This window comes from Condylostylus longicornis, unplaced genomic scaffold, assembly GCF_029603195.1.
Source record: "Condylostylus longicornis isolate FDR11 unplaced genomic scaffold, ASM2960319v2 ptg000119l, whole genome shotgun sequence".
Classification (NCBI taxonomy): domain Eukaryota; kingdom Metazoa; phylum Arthropoda; class Insecta; order Diptera; family Dolichopodidae; genus Condylostylus; species Condylostylus longicornis.
In genome coordinates this window covers 1,794,336-1,818,353 of record NW_026578087.1, presented here as the reverse complement: position 1 = coordinate 1,818,353, position 24,018 = coordinate 1,794,336, and the positions used below count along the sequence as shown (strand labels likewise).

The 24,018-nt window shown below is 29.0% G+C and overlaps 1 protein-coding gene across 1 annotated transcript; it reads right to left on the bottom strand.

The window, feature by feature from the left end:
• Window positions 1–344: 344 nt before the first annotated feature.
• LOC129614764 (uncharacterized) lies at window positions 345–11,658 on the bottom strand. Its single transcript, XM_055529609.1, has 14 exons — window positions 11,557–11,658; window positions 11,361–11,511; window positions 10,918–11,279; window positions 10,427–10,752; window positions 10,102–10,375; window positions 9,919–9,922; window positions 9,465–9,872; window positions 8,869–9,272; window positions 8,372–8,625; window positions 8,169–8,266; window positions 7,505–8,051; window positions 6,883–6,908; window positions 3,571–6,476; window positions 345–3,177 (listed from the first exon to the last, which is right to left on the bottom strand). The coding sequence occupies exons 1-14, from the start codon at window positions 11,656–11,658 to the stop codon at window positions 505–507; spliced, it is 8,535 nt and encodes a 2,844-aa protein (XP_055385584.1). The 3' UTR covers window positions 345–504.
• Between the last annotated feature and the right edge of the window lie 12,360 nt (window positions 11,659–24,018).

The following is a 24,018-nucleotide window of genomic DNA, read 5'->3' as shown; positions in this document are numbered from 1 at the left end:
CACCGGGAGTGTAAATTATACTCGTAAAAAGAAGGTGAAGGTTTAAAAATATTTTAGTAAAATGGTAATTTTAAATTTAGTAATTTTTATGAAGTATTTTATTTTTATTATCCTCTGAAACTACAGAAAAGCAATAGACAAATTCTTAACTATTCCTTTATTACTTTTGTAAAGGTTAAGGCAAGAGTAAGGCGATCCATTAGATAATGATACATATATGAACAAAACTAAAAGAAATTTTACTCTGAATAATGTTATGTAGTTGAAATATCAATTCATGCTGTGGTGTTGTTGTTTTGTTTAGAGAGTTGTTCATTCAATAACTCATTGAATTTATTAAAATAATAAGCAATTTATTTTCAAATATAAATATCAATTTATAAACCCCTTTTCAAAAACCTTCTTTGGTAGAAACTTACATATTTGTAAATAATTTAATTGCCGTTAATAACTAACAACCAATTACAGTATTAAAGTAACGTTTTTAAAATTTGTCAGTAGAACCTAATCAGACACATTTTGTTCAGAATATAAATATCTCACATAAAGACTCAGCTCTTCAGTTTCATTTTTTGGTGCAATGTTGTTTACGAAACTCTCAATAGCTCCATTTTTTCTTAAGATCTTCACTATTCTTTTATGATTGTTTTTAATTGCTATTGACAAAGGCGTTTCATTATATAGGGTCTCCACATTTATGTCTGCACCATGTTCGATAAACAATCTGACAATTTCATAATGATTTTTGTCTGAAGCTACAAAAATCGGTGTTTCATTATTTTTATTCCTTTTGTTAATATCAACCTTGTTAGATATTAGCAAAATTGTAATATCAATAAAACCCTCTCTGCATGCCACATGTAGTAGATTTTCGCCATTTTCATTATACCAGTTGCAGTCAGCTTTTTTTTGTATCAAAAATTTTACAATGTCATAATAACCTTTATACACAGCCTTTGATAAGGGTGTTGTTCCAGCCTTGTTAGGAGTATTAATTTCAGCTCCCCGATTTACAAGTAATTCAACTAAACGACAATTATTATTCGCTAACGCAGCCAGAAGGATAGTATCTCCAATTGAGGGATCATCAACATCAGAGTCATATTCATCATCATCATGGTTATTTCTCTCAGTATCATCATGACTGGAATTTAAGTAAGCACCGCTGGCAATCAATTGATATACCATTTCATAGTTTGACTTTAATGCAGCGTAATAAATTGGAGTTTTATTATGGTCGTCCTTAACATTAACTCTCACTTCGACTCCACTTTCAAACAATGCATTAAAAATTTCTATATTAGAGTTTGATGCGGCGTAACTTAATGGGGTTTCTTTATACATATTTTGAGCGTTAGGATCAGCTCCATTTTCTAAAAGCAGCTTTGCTAGATCTGTATAGTTATATCGACTTGCTTGTGTTAATGGTGTATCTTTATACGAATCACGAAAGTCTATTCTAGCTCCTTTTGCAATTAGCAATTTTGCAATATCAAGTCTATTGTAATTTGCAGCTTCGCAGAGTGCGCTATTTTTATATACTTCAATTCGAGCGCCAGCTTCCAATAAAATTTTGCATATATCATACCAACCCCTTCGCGTTGCTATTTGAAGAGCTGTTAAACCAAAATCTTCTACATCAATGTTAAGCTGTTGATCAATAAAGAGTTTAACAACATTAAAGAACCCTTTTTCTGCAGCTGTAAATAGTGATGTTCTAACCTTTTTAAATGAAATGCTGGCATTGTGTGTAACTAGTAAATCTAAAATTTTTCTATGATCGTTTCGATTATTCGAAAATGGAAATTTGAGATGATCATAAGTATGGGGAGCTTGATAAGCATCATTATGGTAAAATTTGTAAATTTGCATGTCATTAAAATTTATGTTATCAACATCAATACTAGTATTCCTTTTGTAAATTGCTCTTTCGTGAACTCCACGAATAATTGCGACAAAAAGAGCAGTTTCATCAAATTTATTTTCTATGCTAGAGTCTGCCGCATATCTCAATAGAACTTCAACACAGTCAGAATGCCCACACTCTGTAGCTAAGAACAGTGCTGTTTCACTGTAGAGATTTTGTAAGTCTTTAAGTGCTCCATGTCGTAAAAGAATTTCTAGAATATCTGGATAATTTTCTTTTGACGCAATAATTAATGCTGAGTTTCCATGCTTGTCTTGTGCGTTGATATTTGCACCTTTTTCAATTAAATTGTTCACAAATCTACAGTAGCCATATTTTGCGCTCAGCATAAGAGCTGTTTCGTTGTTATTGTTTTTTAAATCAACTTCTATATGTACATTATTTAACAAATATTCCACAATTTCACAATAGTTAAATTGACATGCTAAACTCAAAAGTGAATTGCCCTTATTATTTCGAATTTCATTTACATTTTCTACTTCATTGAGTAAAATTTTCAAAATATGTAAATGCCCGTATATTGCAGCTTCTAGCAACGATATTTCAATAGCTTTTTTATTGTGCAATTTTAGTTTTAATAAATAATTTAAAATTTTACTATTTCCATACCTAGACGCCATTATAAATGAGTTGATACAAAAACTTTCATAATTTGATGATTCCATTTGTGATATTTTGGTAATTAATTTATCAAATAATTCACACGCCACATTTAAATTTTTAAGTGTGATGTAGCTTTCAATAGTTTCGCCAGAATGTCTTTCAATTTCATGAATCTGGCTCTCATGATCATTACTAGTGAAAGCTTCAACCATATCAACATCGCTACTTTCAAGAAGAACTTTATCGCATTGGGTTCTAATTACTGTTTCATACAAAAAGGTTTTGAACTCAAGAATTTTTGTATTCCCTATAGTATAACATTTTTCAACTAGTTTTGCAATTTCAAAATTTCTATTCTTTAGTGCTATGTATAAGCAAGATGAGCCCCAAACATTTTTCATGCTGATATCTGCACCATATTCAATTAAATTCTCTACTAAAACTGTTTCATTGTGTTCAGCTGCATAATGCAAAATTTTATTTTCGTGTTCATCTATGTTGCGATTGACAATTGCCGCCCGTATCTCGTGATTTAAATAATATAATAAACATGCAGCAATATTGAATTGAAATAGGCGCACAAGGCCTTTTATACAATACTCGAGAGCTTCTGCGTGGTAATTGTTTAGGTTATCTGCTTGTTCCTCCTGTTAAATTAAAAAAATACTTAGTATTATATATAATTAGATATAAACAATTTGAGAAACTGTAATATAGACTGCGCCGTACATAAAAGTAACGTTGCGATATAAAAACATTTTATAATCAAAATAATATAATTTAATGTTGTAAGGCTGAGGTTCAAAATACGATATTTTGTATTACCAGGCATTCCCGCCTAAACTAAATTATTATATTATAAAATATACGCTATTAAACACAAAAACTTCAATTACTGATAATAATTCCAAAAGAGTCAGTCGCTCATAAAAATTCACCGAGAAAATTTAAACAGAAATGAAGCTTAGGTTTTCTTTTGAAAATACTGGAAATATAATATAAATTCATTGCCAAAATGAAAACTTTTATAGGTATCTTACCAATATTTCGTCCATAAAAGTTGTTGAATTTTTTAAAATTGCGAAAGATCGAATTTCCAAAATTGAATGAATTTTTAACCATTCATCGCAAAATGCTGTTACTGACATAAGAAAAGGAGATCCGAGAACAGTTGTAATGAAAAATTTGGTAATTAATGCCGTAGAATCTATATTACGCTGTAATGATTTGCAAAGAAATTTCGCAACAAAATATTCTGCATACGATAAATGCATAAAATACAAATCTTCTTTATTTTGAAGAAATCTTATAATGCCAAATTTATGCTCATCTTTTGAAATCCTTTTGATTAAATATTGGCATCTTTCTGTAATCATTTCAAAAATACCCATTTGTTTTAGGTCAGATTTTGAAAATACCGTCAGTAACGCAAGAGCTTCGTGATCCTCAAAAAATTCCTTGTAAAAACTTTTCTTTCCAGAAAAATAAAGATTTCCTTTCACATCATACAGCTCTTTCTCTTTGTAGTGGTATTCAATTTGGTTCTCCATAAACTGATCATAGAGGACAATCAAATTGAAATCCTCTTTTACATCTTTCATAAACAGATCCTCGAATTCGCTTTCAATATTTATCAGATGGCGATCAGAAAATACATTTAAATTCTTAATGTATTTCAGCATCTTACTTTCGTAAATATGTGAAAACATATAAATAAGTAATGGTATTCCGGTAATTTTATTTTTAGATTTAGATATTAATTTGAATTTTACTAGATGAACAGCAAGCTTTCTTAAAATCTCCTGCGGTATGTGTTTGCTTAATATTACGTTCATTCCCCAACTTTTCATTAAGTAATTAATTTGTTGGTCTTCTGAGAAATTTTTTATATTAAAAAAGTGTTGAAATTTATGTTTTATAAAATCTTTCTCAATATTCGGACGAGAAGCAATAATTAATCTAACGTTACGAAAATTTCTTCGAATACTGTTAATAAAATTCATTATTAACTCTGTATATATTGGCGCCACCTCATCGAAACCATCAATCAATAAAAGCGGGTTCCCTTTATAAAGATGATATTCTATTACATTTTTAACAAATTCCAAATGGGGAGTTGTCGTCCCAAAAGCAAAACACTCCAATAAGAATTCAAATGTTTTTTCTTTAGTAAATGTAATGGATCTAAAGTTATCAAAAACTTTATTTTGGAATCTAAGCAAATCGATTCGTGCTACTAAATCAAATGTTCTATCAATTTTACATTTCCTTTTAAATTCTTCTTCAATACTTTCAAGAAGTAATGATTTTCCCATTCCCATTATCGCTGTCACTATAATTATATTGTCAAAATTTGAAAAGTAATTAAAAATGCTTTCTTCAGGAACGATTAAATCTTCATTATTTTCAATCTTGTTCAGCTTAGTAGTATCTTTTAAAATCAATTTCCTCTTAATGTATAAACAATCCTTACACGTTTTTGGATAATTTTTCAATATAGAAAAACGTTTCACTTTTTCGCCATTGTTTTCTTTGCGCATTAAATCAAGAATAACGTTAAGTGTATCACAGGGTAGCCACTTATCATCATTTATAATAGTATTATAATTTTGAAATATTTCTTTCAAAGTCATTTCTTCATGCAAAAACTCTATTTTAAAGTTGAGAACTCGGTTTTTGGAATTTTCATCCAAGCTTAAAAAACTAAAATCATCATATATCAAATTTTTTGCACCCGATAGTTTAAAAGTTGAGATTAGTATTAATTTACTAGTTGGATGGCCTTCAGCTTCTGTAATCCACTTCATTTTCATATTTTCTTCATCTTTATTCATAGACTCAATTATAGTTATTGTATAAGGAAGATCAAAGTTTTTTGCAATAACTTTAAATAAATTTTCCGATTTAATATCTCTTTCAGTTACTAGAATTATTTTTTCATTTAATTTATATTTTTCCGGAATGCACTGCCATATTCCATACTTCGTTATAGAGAAATTAGAAGTTTTGATAAAAATCTTACGGACATCATTGCTTTCAAAAATTTTCGTTAGATCAGAAACCAATTGATGATCTGAAGAAAACTGAATTCTGTAGTCATGTTTCTTAAACTTATTCAACGTAGATAGTTTTAATTTAAAATAAATATAGAGTTCTTTAATTTTGTTAAAAGTTAAATAAGTTTTTTTCTCTTGACAGAACATATCACTGACAAAATAAAAAAAGTTTGTACTAAAAACTTTTAACTCGGAATAGTTTATCTGTAAATTATTTTTTATTTCTTCTTCAATGTAATTATCAAGTTCAGCTTCACTTGGTGTTTTAACTATAAACACAAATTTTTTCTGAAACTGTTCGTAATCACTAGGACTCGCTTTCAGGTCACTGCTTAGCTCAAAAAGCTTCTTCAGCAACTTAATAGCCTCGTCATTAAGTTCGTATGCTTCACCAAAATCAAAATATTTTTTGGAGTTGTTTGGAGTAAAATATTCATGGACATTTTTTTGAAACCAAGTATTTGTTAAAATATAAATACCGTCTATTTTATCTATGATGTTTCCATATTTTTCATTGTTGTAAAATTTTATATATGATTCAAAATAAATAAAAATGCAAAACGGCGAAATTTTTTTTTTGTAGTTTCCTTTCTCATCTTTGGGGTTTGCCATAATAGCTTTAGTTAACAAATTCTGCTTAGGATTTTGTATGTGCTTTGCTTGCATTAGTATTAAGCGGTCACATATATTTGAATCAGTTGAATATTCAATTGCGATGTCATCAAATTTACCGAACTCTGATCTTTCTGTTGATATCTTAAATTTTCGATAACCTTTATTATCAGCAATCAATGTTGAATACATTAAAAATTTAATTTGGTATAAATTTCCATGATGACCAGTTCCAATAGCATAGTAGTATTGCTTACTTCCTTTTGAGTCTTTGGATTCTTCCATTTTTATTAATATTATAACAATCTTTTGATATTTAATTTGAAAAAACAAAATTTTTCAAAAATAAATTTTAGGTTCGTATTCATGAATTGTAAATACACCGGCGTATGTGTAATAACAAAAAGTCTTTCTTTGTTATTTACATTTCTGAATTTGATATTTTATAAACTATACAATGAAGTATTGTTATAGTTCAATATAAAGCAACAATTTCACTAGCGGACAAAAAAATCTTTACTAATATTTTAATATTATAATTACTTTTATATTCCTAATACTAAAGTAAAAATTACAGAAATTAAAAAGAGAAATCTCTTATCAATGTAAAAAAGCAAACTGAGTAAATAATGTTTCATTATTTACTCATATGTCAAAAACGATCCCCTGATTTGTTAGACTTACCGTTTTTCAAAAGAAGCGTAACAAAACTTTGTAAAAACATTTTTGATTTGTGTTTAAAGCTGATTTCAGATAACTTTCGATCTTTTGACTAAATTTGATATAAGCCAATTTTACATAAAATAATCAATAAAAATTGACAAGAAAACGTATATTGACCTTTTCAAGTTTTTATAAGTAAAAATATATAGTACTTAGAAAAACATATAACGTGTACTACTTTGAAAAAAATTAGCAGCACTGTATTTGATATAAAATACCAAAAACGAAAAATGTCAAAAATAGTTTTTTCTTAATTGAAAGCTTTTTCAGTTTGATAGCAAAAGCTAAAAAGAAACAGCAAAAGCTTTTAGTTTACGATAAAATACATAGATGAGATATAGGTGAGAAATATTGAAATAATTATTTTGAATGAACGGTATAATTAAAAAAAAATAATATCGTAAAATGATTTTTTTTTAACGCGTCAAAGAGTACAATTTTAAGACGTGTTTGCCATAAGGCAAAAATATTTAATCTATACAATTAAAAAGTGAAATTAAAAAGGAACAAACAATATGTCTTATTTTTATTAAATTAAATTAATAATCAAAACTTTAATAAAATTTCAATACACTCAGTATACCCATTTTCTGTTGCTAAAAATAACGCTGTTTCACCAAAGTCATTTTGCAAACTTTTATCTGCCCCATGCTGTAACAGATTTTTCAAAATTCCTGAACAGTTTTCTTTTGAAGCAATAATTAATGATGAATTTCCTAAATTGTCTTGAGCATTGACATTTGCCCCTTTCTCAATTAGAATTTTAACTAATTTTGAGTAACCGTATTTTACGCTTACTATTAAAGATGTTTCACCGGCGTAATTTGGTATATCGAGTTCTACATTTTTTTCGTATAATAAATATTTCACAATTTCAGAGTTATTAAATTTACATGCTAAAACTAGAATTGAATCTCCCACATTATTTCGAATATCATTTATATTTTCAAATTGACACCATAATATTTTGATAACCTCCAAATGTCCACAAATTGCAGCTTCTAATAATGATTTTTTAATTGAATCTTTATCGTTCTTTTCACATAGTTTGGATTTCAATAAGTCATTCAAAATTCTCACATTCCCATAATAAGCTGCTGCTATAAGAGCATTTTTACAAAATTCATCATAAATGATAATTGAATCACATTTCGATATTTTAATGTGAAAATTAGTAAAAACTTCGTAAGTAAAATCTACGTGAGATTCAGTAATGTAAAATTTATCTCGCATACAATTTTTTAAACTGTTAGTTTTAAACTCAAAATAATCATAAACATCACTTTCCGATTCGGTATCACTTTCTGTATCACTATTACTTTCAGAACCGCAGATATTATAATCGCTTTGAATAAAAAATATTCGATATAGAAAGTGTTTTAATTTACAAAATTCCAAATTTTTTAAATAATTGCTTCTTTCAATTAATTTAGCGATTTCAAAATGTTGCTTCTTTAGTGCAACATGTACGCTTGAAAGTCCATATTTATTCTTTAAATTTACATCAACACCATATTCTACTAAGTGTTCGGCTAAATTTTTCACATCATATTCTGCGGCATAGTGTAAAAGTGTATTCTTATTATCATCTACTGTAGAATGTATCACATTCGTCCGGATTTCTTGGTTTAAATAAAATATTAAGTAAATACAAATATGGAAATGAAGATCTTTCAATAAATTCTTAAGAAGATCTGTAAATGCCTGGTAATGAAAGTATATCATAAATAATGCTTGAACGTAGTTTAAAAATTAAATATAAATATTTGTAAATAAGAAATTTAAAAAATAATCCTATTGGACAGACAAATTATTTATAAACTTAAAATATTTTGTAGAAATTTATTTCTTTATAAAAATACTAAAAACCGTTTCAGTTTTATTGCTCAAAAAGTTTAAGAGCAATAAAATACAATTAATAAGGAACAAAAATTCTAATTATCTTACCTGGATAAAGTCTCCAGTACCAAATCTACTATTCAATAAATTTTCCAGTACTGACAATTCTGTAATAGACTGCATTTTAAACCACTCATCACAAAATGTTCTAACAGTTTTTAAGCAAGGTCGAACCAAAATATCACTCAAAAGAAAATTTCTAACTAACGTACTTCCGACGAAATTTCTTCTCAGACTGCTACAAAAATATTTTGCAACAAAGTACTCAACGTAAGATGAGTGGATAAAAACTAGTTCGGTTTTGTTCTGCTGTTCGTTTATTTTAACAACACCGTATTTTTCTTCGTAAGATGAACACCTTTTGAAAAAATTGTTTAACTTAGATTGAATATCATAGAAAATTCCAATAAATTCTAAATCCTCTTGCGAAAAAACTTTTGACAGTGCCAGCGCTTGATGATCGTTAAAAAATTTTCTTTGAAAGTGTGCTTTATTACTGAGATAAGGATTAACAAGAATATTCAAACCAAGTTTCTTCTCATAATAATAATCAATTTGAAATTCAACGAATTTATCATATATTTCAGTCAAGTTGAAATTTTTCTTTATCTGATTTATTATTCTGTCTGCACTAGGTATTAAACCATCAGTCATGTAGTTGTCATTCATTTGGTCAATATTTTCTATTTTAGTTTTTAGCTCTCTAGCAAGTACATGTAGTAATAGTGGTGTACTGGTGACACTGCTTTCGAATTCAAATTTAAATTTTCTCTTTATTAGAAAAGAAGAGAGTTCCGTTAAATTTCGATGTTCTAAATAGCATGGAAAATATGGTATATTTCTGATGCAATATTCGGTTAAATAATTAATTTGTTCTTCATCTGATACACTTTGCAACTTAAGAACTTTATTGATTTCATACTGGCCCAAATCTATTTCAGTCAAAGGGCGTGATGCCAAAATCAATGTTACATTATTAAAGAAAGTTACTGTGTTGCGTATAAATGTTAATATCAAATTGGTGTATAATGGCATTATCTCATCCAAACCATCTAGCAATAGTATAGGTTTAGCATTGCGAATATGATACATTATCACATTTCTAATGAATTTCAAATTAAAAGAATTTATTCCAAACGTAAATAAATTCGTTAGCAATTCGAATGTCTTACTATTTGTAAGCTCACAGTTTTTGAAGGTATCCAACACTTCATTTTGAGTTTTGATTAAATCAATTCGGGCTACGATTTTAAAATTTTCATTTTTCTTATTAAGAATTTGAATTTCTTTTTCAATATTTTTAAGCAATAGTGATTTGCCCATCCCCATTGAACCTGTTATTAAAATTGTAGTATCACGGTGTAAAAATTGATTCACAATATCACATTCTCTGATTAAAATACTTTCCTTGCTGTAAGTATTTTCAAGAGTAAGTCGTCTTTTCATATAGATTTCGTTTGTAAAATTTTCAGTTACTGAACTTTCTTGGTTTGCAGAACTTAATATAAAATTTAATGTATCCGCAGTCAATACTTCATCGTTTTCATAAATAAGGCTATCATTTTTAAATAAATCCTTTAAATTTACATAGTTATGCATAAAATACATTTTTCGGTCGATTACTGCATTTTTTGAATTTTCTTCCAAATGTTTAAAACAAAAATTATCCGAAATTGAAGTCATAGTAGTTCGCAGTTTTGCCGTTGATATCAAAACCAATTTGCTTTGTAAATCAAAACTTATATCAATAGCTGCCTTCAGTATTTCATATCCTTCTTCAGAATATAAATCTATTATTGTTATTGTATCGGGATCAAGTAAGTGTCTTTTTACAATATTAATCGCTCTACATGACTTTAGTTCTTCTTGATTTATTAATATGATCTTTTCTCTTAATTTTAATGCTTCTGGAATACACTGCCAAATTTTATGCTTTGTAATTGAAACATAGCTAGTTTTTATACAAATTTTATTTATAGTGGTACTTTTTAATAAAACTTTAAATTCAGATATGAATGTGTCATCATCAGAAAATTTAATTCCAAAATTTAGATTTTCAATTTTCCTCGACATATCGAATTTTAATTTCTTTTCTACATAAAATTCTTCGATCATTTCTAAAGTTAAATTAATTTCTATTTCAAGATAAACTAAGTCACTAACAAACTTAAAAAAACATTCTCGAAATGGAATCAAATCAAGAATATTTAAATTTGTGTTATGTTCAATTTCCTTCAATATAATTTGGTCTAATTCGTCCTCTGTCGGAGCATTTATTATGAAAACATATTTTTCTATAAATTTTCTGCAATCGCAATTAGAATCGTTTAGCGTTTCGGTTGCATATTTATCCAAATTTTCGATATAAGCTTCATTGCTTTGATTTTGCTCATAGGCTTCACCAAAAGGAAAAAAATTCCTTTGTGGTCTTCTTACAAAAAAGTTTTTATTTTCGAGATCTGCATCAAAATAACCATTCGTTATTATATAAATAGCATCAATATTATTTAATTCAAAATTTTTAACTGATTTTGCATAACTTTTAAAATATTTCGAAAGTAAGTCATTTTCTGATATCAAACAATTCTCTGTTTTCGACCTATGACTTGACTGCAACATAAATGATCTTCGGTTTTCCAGGCCATTTTCCTTACATTCTATCCAAACTAGATCAGATTCTTTTTTAATTTGCTTTTTTATTTTTAATTCCGAAAATTTTTTGTTTAAACTTGTTACAGCTAAGTATGTTAATATTTTTATTTTGTAAATATTTCCGTGATGACCACCGCCAATAGAAGACGTATATTCTTCCATTTCGTATATCTGGTTGTTGTCCATTATAATATTTATCGTAAAATTAGATGAAGAATCGAAATCTCCAGATCAGTGCTAACTACATAGAAGCTTTTAGAAAATAAGCCAATTCTATTTTCAACAGCTATATGAGTAAATTTTAATAAAGTTCAACTTAATTACGAAGCAACATTATTTAAAAATAAATAACAAAAAGTTTTTTATTAACTATGATTAAAAATATCAATTCCAAATTTGTTATATTTTATTTTCTACAATCACACAGTTGAACGATTCAGTAAACACTAATTTTTTCAAAGCTTTTCAGATATATTTAAGAACAAGACAACAAGCTTTTTGTATTAAAATGAAATCTGTTGAAAAGTGTTGCCGCAAATTAATGAGAAAAATTTCTAATTACGTCTTCTAATTTTTAATTTGCTTCAAAAGAATAAAAGCTTCCAAATAAAATTTATTTTTATTATTGTTTCTGATTATTTATGAACATATTCAATAATTTAATTGACAAGCAACCAATTTTTTAAAGTACTACAATGCTCAAATTTATTTATAATAACTACATATGCAAAAAAACATAATATTGTGAATATGAGTACAATAAATGTTAACGAAAGCTCCAAGAAGAGAATGGGTAATCCCCAATTCGAATTTAATGAGACACGAGCACGAGGAAGTTTACATTAATAAAAAATAAGAAGTCATAATTTCATGTGTATAGTTCTGCACTAACACAACACCCAATTTTTAGGTAAAAATTAAAATAAGTATAGCGTTGATCTCATTTTAAAAGAAATAAATTTTCGCCAATAAACAAACTATATGAATATAAGTAGCTACATATATAAATACATATTTTATAAATAGACTTATGTGAGCATTATACATACATATGAATGTGCAATCATGTAAGGCAGCGCTATACAATGACGGTGCTGCGTAATAAAAATTTATTTATGCATGTACATACATAAATTTAAAAATTAACTGGGAAAATCCCGTTCAAACAACAAAAACTAAAGCGTATGTGTGTATCTACATATTTGTACGTGAAAGCAATCATATTAAAAAGTTATTTAAATAAAAACATTGTCCAACATATTCCATTTTATTGCTTAACTTAAACAATCCGGTTGTTTATTCCCCTATTCTTTAGTATTAGTAAAATGAATCCGTCATTCAAACATACAAACAATATCGTATGAAATGTGACTTTAAATAGACATAAAATTCAATTTATCCTCACATGAAATTCGTGTAGAGGTCAAGGCTTTACATACCTACTTAATAAACACATTAAATGATCTCACAAAGGCTTTTAACATAAAAGAATTTCAATTTGTAGCACCAAGTGCAAATTTGCCCGGTTATTTTTGTGATCACAAATTTTACATGTACATATGTATGTGCATATACACTTACATATAATTCAAATGAACGATTTCTTTTAAAATCTGAGTTACCATTAAAATACAAAAAAGAGTATGCAATATTTTCAAAATCAATACTTGTATCAAAGTTAATCAAGTCATTAAAATCAATTTGAAGGGTAACATTATTCTCTATTAAATATGGTGTAAGTACGGGATGAATACTTTGTAAAATCCATTTTCTTTTATATCATTAACCAGAGAACATGAAAATATTTTCCATTTTTTATAGGCATCCTTTTTAATCCTTTTTTTATGTCCATATGTACTTACTAAAACTTTTTTTATCTTTATTTCTAAAACTTCATAATGATATAATCAACGAACCCATACAATCATATACACTCTTATGCACGTATGCATATATGTATATATATTTGTACGTAGATATATTCAATTGATTGTGTCTAAGCATGTGTTAACACGGGTAAAAATTTTTTAAATAAAAAAAGAGTATTCTTACATTCATAAATAAATTTTAGTCCTAATCTTTTTGTCACCAGTTTAGAATTAAGTCAACTAATTACAAATCAATAGACCATTCTATATATTATTATTATGTACATACATTATGTATACCTCATGTATCATTTTATTACCAATCCGGTCTCGGTCCTTTTTCCAAAATATTGCTATTCATACATTGATTTTAATGGATTTAGTAAAAATTAAAGATATATGAAAAAAGGTTTTCAATATTTTATGTTATTATTTAAGGTAATATTGGTAGGTAGCATAGGACCTTTGAAAACGGAAAAACTGAGTAGCTGAATTAGGTTTTTTTTTTATTCAGTCATTCATATAGAAAAAATTTAGAAGAGGATTAAAAAAATTATTCATTACCAATAAGAGTTTTATTTCTATGAAATATTTAAATTTACATTTTTGTAGCATGACAGAAATTAAACTGTTATGAATCTTTATCTATACTTTATCTATTCCACTTGCTAAATGGACATAAATAAAAAATTCTGGAAATTCTTACTCTCCAATATATATTTTTCACTAATATTTGAAATGAACTTCAGTCTACAATATCTTTTAAATATGTATACGAATGAAATATAACATACTATCCCGCCATGACGGAGGCATTAACATATTCGGACTATATTGGTGTACCCTTGGAAGAGTGTGAGCTAAGATTTAACCTTGACAAGCCTATCAAGTTGGTATTTCCCAGTAATGAAGGCTGAAAGAAAAAAAGGCAAGGATGGACGGAGATGGAATGGTACACGGACGGATCTAAAACTAGAGAATGAGTTGAATCAAGTCTCTTTAGGTTGAGACCGTACGTTGGATTTTCAGGAATTTGGGCCGTTCTGCAACGGATTTCCGTTCGAAAAGCGCATTACAGGAAAACATTCGTATAACAAAACCACTAACATTTTTTCGAATATTCAGGCGCCGATTTGAATAAGGTATGAAATGGTCTACAGGCGCCAGTGAAATTTGGTAGCGGAAGTAAGGTTATTATTTTTATCTTGGATATTTTAGCAAAGAAAAGGTGGATGCTTCTGCGAGGTCGCGAGTGACGATGTTTTTTGTTGGTCCCAAATCTTACTGTGAGCGGATGAGGTACCACCAGCGGAAGTGTTGGGATCTGGTACCGGAAATGAGGCAGGCCCAGCTATTCTTTCCAGGTCCACCGTCCAATAGACCGCGTTGGCACAAGTGGGGAGGCCACTGGACATTGCAGACTGATTTACCGCTTGCAAAAATTGGGACAATCTGATTTTAACATAATGATGAAGACGGCTGAACACATTCGAGGGTTTTGTGAAGCATTGGCCAGAAGGGGGTGCCACCTCATATTCCTTAGGGGATATGAGGTGGCACTTTCGAACAAGTGCAGATGAGGTGGCAAACAGATGAGAATTATAGGCTTCACGGGTGATTTATAAAAGTTTAAATGTTACAATAAGTTTTTATGCCTGCAGTGAGCTGGTCTGAGGACGACCTCTGCCAATCTATGAATCTACGAATTGTAATTTTGAAAATAATACGATGGCGACCGGATGAAAAATAATTTTTTTGCAGATTCCAAATACATAAATCTGCAATATCACTTAGTTTGTTAACCACATCTAATTCTATATATTGTTATTGTTGTATTTTTTTATATGTAATATTAAAGTTCAAGCACCTTTTCTTATTTATATATTTATTATCACATTATTTATTATTCCATTTTTATGTTATTAATTAATTATTAGCTAAACGGGATCAATAGCACTTCTGAATAAGGAGTTATGAATGGAATATCAAACGGCTGTAGTACTAGAGAATTAGAGATTTGTAAATTAGCATTAACTAAACGGCATTAAATTATTAAAATTGAACTCCAAGTATAGTATACGTAAGTTGCATATGTAATGAACGCGTAATTTTTAAATATCATTCTTATAATGTCAAAAATTCAACAAATTCAAATCTTAACAATTTTTGCTCATATTTTCAATGATTTTGAAATCAAGATAAAAATACAAAGCAGGACATTTTTATGTACTTTCCGCTTACACAAAATTAATTAGCAGCCAGCAATGAATGCTTCTAATGAAATATCATATACCAGAAAGGGACAGAATGTACAAAAGATAAAAAAAAAATTTTTGTTATATCAGATTTTACGAAAATTTTTATGAATTTCATAAAAAAAAAAACATGGCGCCACTACCACCCATTTTATTTTGTAGTTTTTTTTTTTTGTATTTTCCACACAATAAATGTTATACTCGTAAATGTCTATAACGAAAGAAAAGGAAATCAAATAATTAAAGTGAAATATTTAATAAAATTATAAAAGAAGACTCGAATGCCATTTTTCCATATTAAATTTTATTCTTAAGTCCTCTTGTTTGGTTCTACTTATTTGTGTTTCTTCTTCTGTCTTTAGCTAAAATATTATTTTCTTTTATTTAATTTTATCCTAGTATAAATACTTAAAGAAAAGAGAACAATATTAAACATTACCATTTCCTATCTTCGCCGTTTTTTCTTTTTTTTTTGCTTATTTTTCGGCATGTCAAAGTTATTTGTTAACAAAATTAGTTAAAATCAACAACTTTCTTTTGTATATTTAAAGAGTGATTTATTAAATTAATTTAACACAAACCAATATGGAATCCCTCCACTAATACCTTTTAACAACTAAACATTGTTGATATTGAAAACGTGGCATTATGTTTACATTACATTGTGTGTATGTATGTATATATAGGAAGAAGGTGGTAAATTTACAACTTTTATCTAAGAAATCTTAACTTTCAATAATAATATGTATTTAGAAAAATAAAATACGATTTTCTATTGTAACAAATGAACTGGTCCAGAAATTCTACCGCCTGGGGAATATTTCAATTAGGCATACATATATTGTGAATACAAAAATGAATTCTTATTCACAATCAATATCGAAAATAATTTTTGATAAATGACTATTTAGTATTATACTTTATAATGTTTTCTGTTACACGTTTTTCAATTCATTGAAAATATTTTATATTTATGTAAGTAATTTTCAAATTATAATATCTATTAGAAAATTATGTAAAATACAAAAGAAAATATCGAAACGAAAAATTTAATTGATTATTATGAAATTTGATAGATTTTAAGACGAAAATAAATGAGCATGAGATCATTTTAAAAATAAACGAATCTCAAATGTGAAAATTCACAAAGTTTGCATATTATCGAATCTTATCGAATTTATTCTATCCAAAAAATGTAGAGAAAAATTACTTGTCAATTTTACCCAGTATCGGATTTATCATATTTACAAAGAAATTATTTGCAATGAGCGCCGAAAAACGGGGTCTTCATAATTATATGACTGACTTGCATAATGTATAATATCTGGTTCATATTTAAATACTTTAAAAAATCAGGTGAGAAGAGGGAGATAGCACTTTTTCGAGACGGGTATAATATAACGCTGAACAAGTGGGAACTGGGCCTGAATTTTATTATCTTTTGAAGTAGTTTCGCTTGTTTATAATGCATAAGACTTTTAAATATAGAATGTTACAATAGCAATTTTAAACCTAGATAAGTAGATAGTTTAAAATTTTTAAATCTTTAGACAACAAATTTTTCCTCTCTCTCTCTCTCTGGCTCTCTTAGTTACAGCTGCAAAATTCTCAAAAAAATTCTTTTTCCCTACTCAATTTATGAGAGTTTTATTACGAAGTGTTAAATTAAAAATGGCAGATTAATTGTAGGAAATGCTCCATTTCACAACTCATTGCAAATTATTTCGTGTGTTTTAATAATATGCACATTACAAAATTTTTCAATATGTTTTGTGAACCTAATTCAATGCAAGTGCTTGATTTGAAGCATTAAAAATTTGAAACACTCCCAACAATCCAACAATTTACAAAAAAAAAATAATAATAATTCTAATATAAATTCAACATAATTTTAACTTAAACAAGCATTTAACCTAAATAATTTTAAGAGATGTAAGGATATCCTTAATTCTAAAATTGATTTTTAATAAAATTTATGAGAAAATCAAAAATTTTTATTTTATTTCCTTTTATTTTTTCTTTTCATAATATTATGATGCTCGTGCTAAAGTTAAAATAAAAATACATAAAAAAGGATCTTAAAAAAAAAATTTAATAACAAATTTAGTAAATTGAATGAATTTATGATTTTCCTTATTTGAAATTTTCTTTCAATATCCGTCTAGAAAAATGTTACAAGAGAAGAAAAAGCACAATGCTACTGTTGCGATAATATGTGCGCTTGTACTCGTATATTATAGAATAAAGATTTTTTGTTTAAGATTGAATAAAATATTTATTATGATCATTTTATATTGGAAATGTTTAATAAAGTTATATAAATGTAATATTATTGAACCAGTTCGTAAATATTCCAAAATTTAATAAAATTTTTATTTTACAAAATCAGTATTATCTAAATTATTTAATAAATTAATTTAAAGGTTAAAAATTGATTTTGTTTTTTATTAACTTAAACAATGTAAGCCAAACTACAAGAATTCAGAAATGGAATTAATTTTAGACTGACCAGTTTATCAAATACCATAAAAAATATGGCGATCTATTCTAAGAATTGCATGGAGTTTAAAATTGAATACTAAGAATTCTTCTAATGAGCATAAAGCAGAAGCATTGCTTCTGCTTTATACAGTATTTTAAAAATAAATTTAACAATTCAATTGCAGGAGCAATTAAAATCTGAAATCGGTTTTTAAATATACGAGTAGGGTCTGAAGCATGAGTTTTTTTCGCACAGGAAACTCAAAATTTAAAAAATCTTTTGTTATTAATTTAATTAAATCCATTTTAAATATCAACATCAAAATTATTCTTAAAGAGTTTTTATTTTTTTTTATTTTTAAATTAATAAAATTTTCTACAAGTTTTTTTTTCATATGCATAGCATTCATCTAATTTAATATTAAAATGTATTTTTATTTTTACATTTCTTTAATAAAATTATTTTGAAGTTTTATTAAAAAAAATACATAAATTCATTTTTTATAAATAGCATGTATGTATAACAGTTGATTGTGTATATATACGAAGAAGAAATGACCATTTTTCATTGTGATGTCATAAAACATAGAGAGAACACTATAATTTGTTGTGTTGCTTTTCTTATTTTCTATTCATATTATAATATAACAAATATAGTTTATATTTTACGTTCATTTACAGGGTGATTTTGCTTTCTGCTTAAACAGAGTTTACCGAAGTGCTAAGCATCAAATATGTTATCAAACAATACTTATTTAATCTATATATTGCAACAAACCATATCGCAATAGACTCTAGAAATTTGTAGATTTTATTTGAATATGAAATGGGATCTTATAGTTAGCGACTTGATTTTAACAAGATTACGCTAATTACTTTTGATAGCATGACATCAATCGATTATTTCCTATATAAGAATAAGCCTTAACTTATAAGTGACTGTGTTGTGTTGATTACATCCAATTATTTACACTTTTCTTTTCAACATAAAATCATTTATGGCTTACATTCAGCGGCATTTAAAAAAAATAGGCCTAAAACTCTTAAGTTTGAAAATCGATTCTCCAAAAACACATGCGTTAACCCGAAATCATTTTAACATTTTCACTTCTTTTATTTTTTTTCCATTCCCATTCTTATATAAAAGCATTACAATGATGAAAACAATTTTGATTAAAATTGGCTTAGAAAGCACTCTATATGTGTAAACTGTTGTATTATAATGCATTCAACTTTAAATATAAATTGAATAATTCTATGCTTTGCAATAACCTTAAAGTCTTCATTGCATAAAGTTAAAATAGCATTTAGGATAATTTTTTACACCAGTCAACCATAAGTTACTTAAGATTCAAAAAATGGGAATAATTTTCTAAAAATAAAAAAGCATTATTAAATGCAAATCTAGAATGAAAAAAAGATTTTCTAAACTTTACAGAATAATCTGACGCAACTTGAGCTTATTCTTAAGTTCGAATTTATTTTTATTCAAATACCCTTCTCAAATATCTATTTGATTAAGTTTCTAATAACTTCGGATTCATTTAATTCCATCTTTGACCCTCATCTATCATTTTGAATGCTGATTGATATTAGCCAGTAATATGAAAAAAAAACTAAAATAATTTTTTTTATAATTCAAATTCTAAACAAAAAATTTTATATCCGAATTTTTTTAGAATTAAGAGCATTTACTCTTGTGATCCTAACTGTACGTGTCAATAAATTCACCATAATTATTATTTTCCCTTCAACTTTACAAACTAATTATAAAGTTAAGAAGAATGATATTATTTTTGGATGTCAGAATTCTATCTTAAGATAAATATCTTGATTGACAATTTTATTTTGTGCATATATATATATGGAGTATATGGTGAACCATAAAAATAATATGATAAATTCAGTTATTCAGGATATAAAATGATATAGAAATGTCATAGAATATTGTTGGAATTCATTGTCATAAAAAATATCCTTTTTTTTTTTTTAAAAATATGAAATTTTTAAAGTACATTTATATAGAACGATTTATTAAGAGTTAAATTTCATCTTTTCTAAATTTAATTTTTTTATTAAAAAAAAAACAAAACAAATGAAATATATGCTAAGATTAATATTAAATTTTCATACATAAATTAATTTGATGGAATTTAAAGATCAAATCATTTACGACAAAAAAACTCAAGGAGACTGACTCTCATTTCTTATTACTAGATTTCATTCGAATATTAGGCTTTATCAACTTATATGAGAATTTTATGCTCAAAATATTATTTTGGGATCAAAGACTTTTTGTTTGAAATTAAATCATTCGAAACTTCTTTTTAAAAAATTTAGCACAATATTAATTTAGAAATTTTCGAAATCTCTATTACCCTTTGAGAAATTTTAATTTATCCAACATTTTTCAAACTGCGATTACAAAAATTTCATTTAATTTAGCTCAATACTTGCACTTGAAGGTGTTGGAATCATTGTTTACCCTATTATAAGTTTTATTGTATAAATTTCTTTATTTATGGTAGCTAAGGAGGGTAATCTTATAGCACATAGGAAAAAAATAATTAGTTTTTTTTTTCTTAAAAAATTTAATATCGAACAAATTGGAAACGTTTAAATTATACAAACTATATCATTGCAATTTCAATCCAAAAATAATCCCTCTTCCATAAAGGACACAAAACAAAAAATATATGAGGCATGTATACATATATGTTAAAAGAAAACGCCGTGAAACCTTACTTTCATCGGCATTATTATTTAATTTTAATTTTTGAATACGTTTAAAGAAGCATAAATGATATCCTTTTCATATATGTGTAGATATTGACTAGAACTAATTGACTAGAAAATTGTTTCAAAATTAATATTTCTTCTTTTCTGCTGTATTATGTACAATATTATTATACACTAGAAGGATTTCGTTTAAAAAGTATAATATTATTTATTTTTTGTATACAAGTTCCTTCAATGTCAAATTTAACGAGCTTAACACATGACTTAACAAATATAATAAGGAAGACAAAATTTTAATGATTTTCTTTTTACACTCGTAAATTTTTTTTTTAGGAAAAACCTTCAATGAAAATAACGATAATATTATTAGATCTATGGAAAAGTATTTCTACAATGTTAAGAAATTTACTATTGGATATTTGTGGTTTGAAACGTTTACTAACATTTTTACATTTTAAATATTTGAAAACTTTCATTTTTTCAGAATAGGCTGGTATTATTTTTTAATTCACGAAGATGATACAAAACAGTTTTAAATTGAGCACAAACTCTTGTAAGGTCTCATCGCCACCCCCACAAAATCTGCACAGGGGGGAGCCCGACTTCCCCAGCCTTTCCAGGTGGTACTTCACTGGACAGTGGCCCGTGAAGAAATTCGCAATAGTGCGAACCCGGCTCCTGCTCATCCCCAGCAACTCTGCGGTGAATCCGCTGGAGCACGCCGAAGGAAACACCTTCGCATGACGGGACACGAAAGGGTCCCGCCAGTGACGACTGCATTCCGCCGCGAGCAGGCAAGCAAGCCTGGCCCCCACGGTAGAAGAAGGCAGACCGCACAAAATCAGCCGCATGCAGCGGTAAGAGCCGTCCACATTGTCCCGGGCACTCCCAAGCAGGCCAGCCTCTGTAGCTTTTCCAGCTTGGCCCGGACACCCGCCTGCCGAGCCTTACGGCACCATACAATCGACGCATAGGTGACGATGAGCCTAGCAAGGGTCGTATATAGCCACAGTGCTATCCTGGGACTGATTCCCCAGGTCCCCCCAATGAAGCTCCTACACGTCCACAAGGCCACCGTAGCCCTCTCGATAACTCTACCTATATGGGTATTCCAGGAGAGACGGTCATCCAGAGTTATCCCCAGATACTTCACCTCCCTAGAGTAACTAATACGTTCACCAAACAGAATTGGGCTCGTTAATCTATCCCTGCTTCTGCGTCTGGTGAAGGCGACCAAAGTGCTCTTGCTTGGATTTATATTTAACCCAACGCTCTTCGCACCACCTCTCCACAACACGTAAATTTTGCTGTAGAAGATTAGAAATAGTGCTCTCAAATTTTCCGAAGGCCAGATCGTCAGCGTATCCCCAGATCCGTGCCCCAGACCACCTAAGAGCAGCGATTAGATCATTCACTGCAATGGACCACAGGAGGGGCGAAAGAACCCAGCCCTGCGGACACCCTTTTGCAGCGGAGATGAAGAGTGTATCGTGAGCTATGGTGGACTTAATAATCCTGTAGCATCCGATTAACCCATCTGCTAGTCGTCGCATCAATCCCTCGTTTGTGCAATGACACAGATGACATGATATGGGGTGTTGTCAAAAGCTCCCTCTATATTTAGGAAGCAGCCAACTGCCACCTCCCGCACGTCCAGTGAGTTTTCAAGTGACCTTCACGACTGATAGGCGTACTGAGATTCATGCAAGGGATTGCTTCCCAGTGCATCGTCCCGTATAAATCTATCAATCACTTTTTCCATTGCTTTCTATAGAAAAGAAGTAAGGCTGATTGGACGGAAAGAGCTTGGGTGGTTGCTTGTTCGCTTACCCGCCTTCGGAATATACGTCACTTTAGCCACCCTACATGCCTGAGGGATGTAATCTTACGCATATCTGGTGCGAAAAATTTCCAACAGTGCTCTGGCGATACGTTGGAAACCCCTCTGCAAAAATGCAGGATATATCCCGCCATCACCTGGAGATTTGAAGGGCCTGAAAGAGAAAACAGCCTATCTCTCTTCATTCCACCACGGGCACTTCCTATTGCTCCGCCTCGGCTTAGCGCGTCAGCTCCCATGATAGGCACTGGTAATAGCCGCCGTCAGAGCCTCGCTGGCCAGTTCGATATCCATCACCGTTTTGACAGAAGCAGGAGTGGATCCAATCCCATCCATGAGGAGTGTTTCGAATTGACTCCAATCTGTGGATTGGGGTACGCGATATATTTCTTCTGCCAGGCCCGCGGAGACCATGATATCAAACCTAATCTGCCTATGATCGGACATGGATGTCTCATTTAAGACATGCCATCCACTAACCCTATTACCAATAAATTCAGTGCAAATGGTGATGCCAAGGACCTCTTCCCTAATGGCATTTATGAATGTCGGCCTATTGCCCTCATTTATAACCATTGATTTATTGCTGTATATAAAGTCAAGTAGGCACTCACCTCTTTTGTTTATATTACTGCTTCCCCAGACGGTGTGGTGGGCATTGGCATCACTTAATATTATTAGTTGGAAGTTCCTCCTTCCACAAAAGTCCACTAGATCTTTCAGTTGCTCGTCCGGGTGGACACAGTCTCCCGGGAGGTAGGATGAGCACACAATAAACTCTGTCCAACACCTGGAAGACTTTATCTTCACCAACGCAGCTATCTGATCCTCAGAACAGTAATCTGGAATGGGAAAATACGTTAGCCTCTTACTAAACAAATTCAAGCCCTAGGCCTGCATTTGTGAAGTGAATCGGATTCACAGCCCGCTAATTGTGAAAACAAAATAAAAATTCAGCAAAAAACAAACTTATAGCAAGCAAAAATAGAAAACTTGTGCCATGCATGACTGGTTGTACAATTTGCTTTATAATCTAAGAATCTCTCCAAAATGACTCAAAATAAAGCATATAGTACAGATTTTTTGTTATAATTTCGTTTTTCTATTGGGCAGTGTCATTTATAGATTATTTTATCCTTGGTCAATACTTGTAACGACAGAGCCTTTCAACGTTTTCAATAAAGTTATATGCTTATACGTTTAAATCTGTTCTTCTGTTGTTTCATTCATTTACGCTTCTGTTTACATTTCAAGCCAATTTTATATAGAAAAAATCAATTTTATACCCAAATGGATTTTTACGAAGAATCTAGTTTTTTTAAAAAATTCTTTAGTCCTAAAAAAGCATTTCTTGACTTGAACT